This window comes from Sinocyclocheilus anshuiensis, unplaced genomic scaffold, assembly GCF_001515605.1.
Source record: "Sinocyclocheilus anshuiensis isolate Anshui unplaced genomic scaffold, SAMN03320099.WGS_v1.1 scaffold267, whole genome shotgun sequence".
Lineage (NCBI taxonomy): Eukaryota > Metazoa > Chordata > Actinopteri > Cypriniformes > Cyprinidae > Sinocyclocheilus > Sinocyclocheilus anshuiensis.
Genome location: NW_015552637.1, coordinates 1,632,515 through 1,642,142, shown reverse-complemented (window position 1 = coordinate 1,642,142; position 9,628 = coordinate 1,632,515). Strand labels below are relative to the sequence as shown.

At 37.2% G+C, this 9,628-nt stretch overlaps 1 protein-coding gene across 1 annotated transcript in view; it reads right to left on the bottom strand.

Annotated features, from left to right (window-relative positions):
• LOC107666822 (sterol regulatory element-binding protein cleavage-activating protein-like) overlaps positions 1–9,628 on the bottom strand; it is a 20,828-nt gene that overhangs the window by 10,037 nt on the left and 1,163 nt on the right. The window contains exons 2-7 of the mRNA XM_016458290.1: positions 5,149–5,349; positions 2,683–2,803; positions 1,760–1,917; positions 1,426–1,634; positions 1,224–1,329; positions 903–1,075 (exon numbers count right to left, since the gene is read on the bottom strand). Coding sequence (XP_016313776.1) covers positions 903–1,075; positions 1,224–1,329; positions 1,426–1,634; positions 1,760–1,917; positions 2,683–2,803; positions 5,149–5,270 — 889 coding nt within the window. The 5' untranslated portion in view covers positions 5,271–5,349. The remainder of the gene's footprint in view (positions 1–902; positions 1,076–1,223; positions 1,330–1,425; positions 1,635–1,759; positions 1,918–2,682; positions 2,804–5,148; positions 5,350–9,628) is intronic.

Genomic DNA, 9,628 nt, shown 5'->3' with positions numbered 1-9,628 from the left:
TAAAACAGTACACCCAAAAAAAAAAAAAAAAAAAAATTTCGAAACATAGACTGTGTGTGTGTGTGCATATAATTTAAGCACTGGTGATATTTCTGACAAAGTGGTCTGAAACTCTCTTACGCTGGATTGTTTATCTGCAAATATCTTCATCATGAAAGTTATAGAATCTAATGCACATCAGATGGCCCATTAAATAAAATATTTCTGGAATCTTCTACAAACATGTTAACAGAATATCACCTATTGTTTTACAACACTGAGACGCAGCATGATACCCTGTTCTAACTCCAAGGTCAGAATGTACAATTGAAACACTTTACATTACACAACCAGGTATTTCATAACACAAAACCAGAAAAAAAATGCATGTGCACTACGGTTCAAAAGTTTGGTCTTTTTTTTTTTTTTGGAAAGATGTGTTATGTTTACCATTTGTTTAATAAAAATACAGTAATATTGTGAAATATTACAATTTAAAATTTTTTCTTATTTGAATATACATAGTAGTATAGTAGTAGTATATATTGAGAAACATAGAAAACATTTTTAAAATATAGTTTATTCCTGTGATGCAATTCTTAATTTTCAACAGCCATTACTCCAGTCTTCAGTGTCACATGTTTCTTGAGAAATCATTTAGACATTCTGATATGGTGCTCAAGAAACATTTCTTACTATTTTCAATGTTGAAAACAGTTGTGCTGCTTAATATTTTTGTGGAATTTGTGATACTTTTTTTCAGGATTAATCAAAGTTGAAAAGACCAGCATTTATTTGAAACACTACAAATGTTTTTACTATCACTTTAATCAATTTAATGCATTCTTACTAAATAAAATGCTTAATTCTTTAAAAAAATTAATTAATTAATGTCAGAGAATATAGGTAGAGATGACACTTACGGGTGGAGAAGTAGATATAAGCAAAGAGGATAATGTAGGTGGTGACCAGAGGGATGAGCTCAGCGATGCCAATCTCCTCTTTGAAATGGACATGTACCATGTGGTCTTCACGCAGAGTGCAGTTCGCTGAAGGATGAAGCAGTTTCAGACGGGCTCGGAGACTGGCTACAAACCTGTCCAAAAAGACACACACACAGGAGATGCTAAACATTTTTGGAAACCATATTTGGTTCGCTACAAAAACTATATTTTTACAAGATCTAGAAAATGTGACACCTGCCTTATAGACCACAATTAATTTGAAATATTTCAAAGGCTGACCTTGCATCATAGGAGCTTAGTGCAATTGTGATGGTGTATGTCACCACTCTCTTCTTGCTGTACAGGCTTACACCTGTCTGCTTCCCCGGGACACCAAAGAGTAAATCTAAAAAGCACACACAGTAAAAATAGGTTTTCTAAACGAACAGGGGGCAACTTTTAATTTGAGCAGAGATTAAATTGTATTTAAGCAGCGTCCTGCCTTTCAGAGTGGCTGAAGTATGAAGGCCTTTGGGTTCATGTTGGTGGACTGTCTTCAGGAGGTCTGGATCTGCATCAAACAGGTCACGCCGGTTCTGCCAATAGTTACCAGGGGAAACCAGCAGGCAGCCGTGCTCTGGAAGGACCGCCTGCATGCGCCGCAACCCTGGCAACAGGTCCGTTACCTGCAAGCACAGTGCCTCCAAACTTCTGAGAAGAGAGAAGTGAGAAAAACAGGAAAGAATGAGGTTGAGAAATGTGTGGTAACAAGGGCGAACAGAAATGGTTTGAAATCAATCAACATGAGCTAATAAGCCAGGGGGGGAATCTTAGACCTGTCTGTGTAAATGTGGTTTCTGATCTCCTCCAGGAGACTGAAAACGCGCCCAAGGGGAGAGCGGAACACATCCACAGGAACCAGACTGTTGTCCCATGGTGAAACTGCTGCCTTGACCAGGACCTGCTGGATGTAGGCCACCGGAGGACCCCGATACTGCAAGAAAAGCAGCATATTTAGATTAACAGTAACAGGTCTTCAAAAGAAACTTGACTTTTACATTTTCTGTGGAGCTTGACCAAGCTAATTCCCTGATGCTAAAGTGTTGCAGGTGGTTGTTTGCTGGCCCCAAGTCTAGAGGTAACTTTTCATAGCAAGTCAACTGGAATTTTTCCGAATGATTTTTGTCCACCAGGTGAAATTGTCTGAGAGATTAGACAAGTAATAATACACCTTTTTTTCAACATGATTTGATGTTTATTCATGTCTGTAACAGTGTAGGACACATTGCATGCACACTCAACGTTTGCAAGGTCTACAATCCCTATCCAGTGCCGGCCTTAGCAATCGTGTTAATAATTCCACAGAAAAGCTGCATACTTCACAACTGTTATAACTATCATTCAAACTTTTGGGGGTGGTAAGATTTTGTAATGTTTTTGAAAGAAGTCTCTTATGCTCACCAAGGCTGCATTTATTTAAAAAAATAAATAAATAAACTGCAGTGTCACATGATCATTAAGAAATCATTCTTATATGCTGATTTGGTGCTCAAGTAACATTTACAACTATTAATGCCGAAAACAAATGTGCTGCTTAATATTTTTGTGAAAATCATGATACATTTTTTCAGAATTCTTTTCTATATTCTCATCCATATTCTACAGATAAAATATTACTTTCTTTTAAAATAGTAATAAAAAAATCTTACAGAACTGAAATTGTAACGGTAATGTATATCAAACAAGCATTTCATTTTACCCAATCAGGGCGCTCCGACAGGTTGCCCTGAGACTCATGGGATGGAACAGAGTAATCTCGTACTCCAGTGGTGAACTCGACAGGCCCTGTTCCTGGCAGAGGCAGCTTCAGCAGAGGGTAACTGTAAAAGAAAGCATGGTTACAGAACAACAAATCAATCTTTATTACCAACGTCAAGCTGCATTCCTCATAGACACGGTACCTCCAAATAGAGGAATGGCCTTCTCATGACGAAGAGCCCATACAAGGTCCATAAAACAAATCATATTTGAATAAAAAGGGCGATAAGTATGCAAAGTGTCATTTTTGCATTTTTTACTGACAGTTTTATAGCATTCAATCAGTCACACAGGTGCAGCAAGAGTGAACTTAAAACATAAAACTGCACCAGGAGGGAGCACAGACCAGTATGATTAACTTGTCATCTGTGATATCCTCAGGCTAGAAAGCTTTAAGAAAACGAAGGATAGTAAAAACACGAATTTTACACTTTCTAGGAAAAATGATTGCACAAGACCCACAATACTGCCTGCAGTACAAATACAAAGGACTGGGATACTCTCCAGATGGATGATCTGACCAACCCCTACTTCTCACAAAAGGAACATCTGTCGCTCTCCTTTAAAGTGCTTCAAAAGCCACGAATATCCCCCACCAACAACAGCAGTGTGTTAAAGAGAGGAGCACAAGCTGATAAGGTTTAAAACAAATGACACTGTTGACATCAGGGAAACAAAAGGCTATTGTGTAAAATACATTATACCTGGAATCTCGGAGTGTGCTTTCCTTAACACGGTACATACAAACTGAGGGACAAACCAATATAATTGTGTGTGGTTTTGTGTGCTTAATGGATCACCCCCATCTCATCCAAGATGTTCCAGTCTTTCTTTCATCAGTCGAAAAGAAATTAAGGTTTTTGAGGAAAACATTCCTGGATTTTTCTCCACATATTGGACTTCAATGGGACCCAACAGGTTGAAGGTCTAAATTGCAGTTTCAGTACAGCTTCAAAGGGCTCCACACGATCCCAACCGAGGAATAAGGGTCTTATCTAGTATATGTACTAATTTATTTACTTTTTTTTTTTTTTAAGATTTATTTTTTGGCGTTTTTGCCTTTTATTGATAGGATAGTAGTGAGACAGGAAGCGAAGTGGGAGAGAGGGGGGATGGGATTGGGAAAGGTCCACGAGCCGGGACTCGCAATGGCGCTGCATGTCGACGCACTGCCCACGAGGCTATCGGCGACCAAATTTATTTACTTTTTAACCACAAATGTTTGTCTTGCACTAGCTTGACCTCACGCATTACGTAGTCACGTTGGAAAGGTCACACATGACGTAGGTGGAAGTACTGACCCAGTGTTTACAAAGCGAAGGTGCAAAGACAAACGGCCTTTACAAAAAAAGGTAAAACAATGATGTTGGATGATTTTGAAGTTGGTCTTTTTGAACCAAAGTACACAGACGAAGAACTAACCATGCGAAGAACTTTGCAGAGCTAGTGCAAGATGAGCATTTGTGGTTAAAAAGTATATAAATTTGTCTTTTTATTTTAGAAAATGACCTATTATTTCATTAGATAAGACCCTTATTCCTTGGCTGGGATCGTGTAGAGAGCTTTGAAGCTGCACTGAAACTGCAATTTGGACCTTCAAACCGTTGATCCCCATTGAAGTCCTCTTTATGGAGAAAAATCCTGGAATGTTTTCCTCAAAAAACGTAATTTCTTTTTGACTGCAGAAAGAAAGACATGAACATCTTGGATGACATGGAGGTGAGAAAATTATCAGGAAATTTCCATTCTGGAAGTGAACTAATCCTTTAATTTATGTTTAATTCAGTATATTCCTTTATTATCCGTCTTGAGGCGGAGTCAAGCTATTCTGCCCAGTCAATTCTCTTCTCTAGCTGAGAAAGAACTCAGACGTCCGCAGTGACAAGTAGCTGCCACTTCACAAAGCCTATTTCTGTTCCTCCAGGCAGCTGAAGACACTGGGCTGTTGTTCTCAGGGAGAAATGTTCACACACTCACTCTTTTCCGCATGGATTTTGCCCTTTATCTGAAGCTTCAGAGATTTAATTCGCATTTTGCTGACTGAGGCTAAAAGAAAAGGCATGAGAAAACCGTTTTCTCCAGCTCAGTGCTCCACTTTGTGTTTGTGCTACACACAGTCCTCCTGGCACGATCTTGCTGTTGAATCAAACTGTGCAGAACAACAGACCACAAGCCAACTTCATTCCTTTGTTGCCCTCTCTCACCCTTTCACACCCGAAAACATCCCACCCCCAGATTTGTACAGATAAGCTGCTTTTCCTAACCCACAGAAGTACATAAAGTACTTCAACATTGACAAAGGCCATCAGAGTCGTGGCCTAGCAGCCATTGTGTCCCTGATTAGTTTAAATCACGCTCCAATCCCATTACTTCCTGTTTGAATCAAATATCACGACTGCAGACTCACCAGCAGGTCAGGATGCTGGCAGAGGTGAAGAGAATGATGGGAACCGGGTAGGAGGCACATAGCAGGCCGTGCCGGTAGAAGGCAGCCGAGATGTTCTGCCGAAGCCGCTCTCTCACCGTCATCCTGGGGGGAGGGGTCAGCTGATGGCCATTGAGTCTGCGTGTGCGGCCAGGGCGAGGGCACCGGCGGGCATCCAGGGATCTGTGCGAACAAGCATGTACATAACAATAACTGGCTCTCTGTCGTTGTGATGTGAAGAACGTGTTTTACCTGTTACTGCTCAAAACTCATTTGTTTTCACAATGTTACCTTTCTTAAGTTGACTTCTGTTTATTCTGTTTTATGTTGTCATCCATATATTTCTCTCTGGATGTCTGATGTTCTCTTTACTTTCTGTATTATTGTTTGATTGCTTGTTTGATGTTATCCTCACATTTTTGATGGCGCTATATAAATAAAACTTATTATTATTATTATTATTATTACCGATAAAAGCCAAAAGCTTTTTTAGTAATTTAAAGCACATATTAAAAGCATTATCTATATTTTTGCTTCATAAACAGACTAAATGAGTAGTATCTTATGGCAAGCTTTATTGCTATTCATTACCAACAGTACAAAAACATTCACATGTATGGCCAACATAAAACTTATGTATTATGATTCTGACATGACACGAGACAGCAAACGATACATAAAACCAAGCAGTAGCACTTTACAAGAAGATTCATTTCATTATCATTAGTGAATAAATTAATTAATTTTATAGCATTTTTTAATTTAGGTTAATGTTAATGTATAAATACATCATTGATCATTGGTGCTTTAAATGAAAAACTAATTTGAAAGAATACAACATAAATGTGTTAGCATTAGAGCCCGACAAATATATCGCTTTGCCGATATTATCGGCTGATATGAGCCTGTCGCCGATATATCGGTATAAGCGAATATGCCGCCGATATGCACATTTTTTTTACAGAACATATAACGCAGATAAAATGCTTGAAATGGTGTAATTACTTAGTTTGTCCAGCAGAGCGCGCTCTATTGTTTGCTACTGGCGACCTGGATGAAACGCTTTAAAGCTTAAGTCTATGGAAAACCATTGAAACTTTGAACGGCCATATCTCCATAACGGCGTGGCGAATCCGCACCAAATTCAGGGGATCCCTTCACTCGAGGAACCCTCTCGAACGCAAATCGAGTATACGTCTAGAGGCCCGCTTTCGAATGAGACCACCGCAGCCAACACTTTCACTTCAGTAAGGAGGTCTCTTGTTCAGGCAGCAGCATTCAAGCGTTGTATTATTCGACCGCAAGTGCCCTGCGAAGTGGACTTCACATGAAATACCGCCATGATTCCAGTTCCAAGGGAACGTACACATTACAATCAAAGGGCATTAAAGTGCGCGAGACGTGAATTTATATTGTATTTATTTACAGAGGTATATTGTGTCACACTTCACACTTCTCTAGTAAGTTTCGTCTGTGTGTGAAGACAGTAGCGCAAATCCGTGAATGAATGTTCCTAAGTGAAATAAACTTCAAAGGAATAAAGTTGAATGGAATTGAATTGAATTAAAGTTGAATAAACTTCAACTTTACTGTTCAGTGCACTGATGTCAGACTCATTTTGGATAATAAAGTTTATTGTTAAATTGTTAAATGCCCTGCCTCCATTAAGTATCTCTGTCACGTCATTATAAGTGTTTGATCACCACAATTTGAGTTATCATTGCAAAAAATGTGTTTGTGTATATATATTCTGTTTATGTATATACTGTATTCTAAATATAGTACCAGTCAAATGTTTGGACCCTCGAATGGGAAAGTGTCCAAACTTTTGACTGGTACTGTACTATAATATACACAAAGAATATCGGCCGATATATCGATATCGGCCCTTTTTTACTCCCAAATATCGATATCGTATCGGCCCCGAAAAACCCATATCGGTCAGGCTCTAGTTAGCATACACTACTTTTTTTTTAAAGAAATTACCATTTTTCTTCAGCAAGGATGCATTTGATTGATCACAGGTGAGAGTAAAGACATCTATTATGTTACAAAAGATTTCTATTTTTAATCAATGCTATTCTTTTGAACCTTTTATTCATCTGAGAATTCTGAAAAAAATATGTATCACTGTTTCCACAAAAATATTACCAATATTACTATAAAATATAATATATTACTAATATTATTAATGTGACACTGAAGACAGCAGAAATGGCTGCTGAAAATTCAGCTTTGCATGACAGGAATTTATTACTTTTTAATTTGAAAATATATTGAAACAGAAAATAGTTATTTTACATTGCAATAGTATTTCACAATATTACTGTTTCTATTGTATTTTTGGTCAAATAAACGCAGCCTTATTTTAAAAATCTTACCAACCCCAAAACATTTTATTGGTAGTGTAGACATTAAAACAGAACCTAGATTAAAAAATGCTAAAAAGAGTCTTGTTCCTGGTTAGTTATGATACCCAATGCATTAAATAACATTAAATAATTTAACCTTACTGTAATCCGTTACCAACCAAACAAACTTAAACACTGCCAACAGCTGGCTAGCTAGCAGATAATTCTTTAGAAAACCTATCTGTTAGAATTAACCCTTTGCCTAGAGGTAGTTTCTGGACTTTCAAACTCTGAAACCAGAGGGTTCAAGGGTTATACTGGCGGTCTATGGTTTACAAAGAGCTCTTTTTTGTCATCAGGTGCCCCTGTGACTATACCACAGAGCACAAATTTCCCCCCCAGGAATTTATCTCCTGAGTGGCTACCGTTCATGCTTTTCTATAAATATTACATAAACAAGATGACACATACAGGCTCACAAAGATGCTACACATGTACTACTCAAGTTTGTGGGAAAATTTCATAACACACGATGCAAGAGATTTCATAAAAACAGACACAGAGAGAGAACTATGATGGGCTAAACACTTCACTGAAAGCAGAATTAACTGATTTTAATCAAAGCAGGTCAACAACTTTTACATAATGATATCAATGTAATTTTCTCTTTTTAGATGATCCAAGCGCATAAATACATTTTTATGATCAATTTTATAGTACCTTAACATTTTTATATGTACAATATTGCCAAAGCATCATTACACCAATAAACAGAATTAAAAATAAAAATAAAATGAGATTTGTCAGTAATGGTAATAAAAATAATAACAGCAATAATAATTTGTAATAAAATAAGAATGCTAACACAGATCATAAGTCATTTGTGGTGAACAAGTAAATAACAAAATAAACTTTTTTTTGCTCACAAACATTTAAGACTTACAGAACAGTAGACATAAGTAACACTTTTATGATAGTTGTATTATTTATTTGCATCCTTCCTGAATCTTGAAAACTCAATTTAAGACATTTAATTGTATGGAAAATATCAACCTATTTGTTCACCATTAGAAAGAGAGTCATACACATTTGAAAGACATGAGAGCGAACAAATTAATGATGACAGAATTTGCAACTTGGGGTCAATTATTTCCATTTATCCAACAGTCCTTTTCCCATTCCAGCTTAGAGAGAGACCAACTGAGTCTTAACCGTCTCTTTTTTTTACTGCATTCGCACACTTCCTTCTCTCCCTCTATTGCCGAATCTGGGAGATTTTCAAGAGAACAGAGTCCAGAAACACCATTCAAAGTCTGCAAATCTTGGCAAACCCAAATGCTACAGCATGGAAACAGGCAATGACTTAAAATCTTAAGGGAATGTGCAGGCACAGGCTGATAAACACGTGCAGCTGACAGACGGACCGGTTTGTGCAAAGCAACCCTGTTTGACAATTTGGTGACACAAGAACCTGGTAACTATCATGCATGCTGGAATCAAACTTTAGAGTGCAACGCAAAGTTGCTGCTTTGGACAGAACCATCAAAAAAAGACAAACAGTTCAATAGTAACAGCACAAACTACAGCAATGCTTTCAATCACAGGGCACTTAAAATACACCAGTTAATATTGGTTTCCAAAATGAAGGAATTTAAAAACTAGAGATCTGACAACTTCTACAGTCTCTGGTGGATTTACGCTTGCATCAGAATGTTCCACTGTAAATCATCTGATCGTAACTCTACTGCAAAACAGCTGCCAGGGATATCTGCCTGCTCACACTCACTTCTCAAAAAAATATCCTTCATAATAAACACCAGAGAAAAAAATATTCTTGCATTTCTAACTAATTGTATCACATTTTGATTTTCACTTTTTTTTTTCTAAAATATTCTTGCATTTCCATTTTTATTTAATTTCTTCCAAAAAGATCTACAGAATTATTATTATGTTTATGTATCTGATTTTAATTATCAATCACTCAAATTTAATTTTCACTTACTATATCCAAAGCAACAAAAATAAGCTAAAGAAACTTAACTTAACAAGCAATTCCTGTCAAACTCCTATTTTTGCAAAATTGTTGTTCAAACCACAAACTGGAAATATAT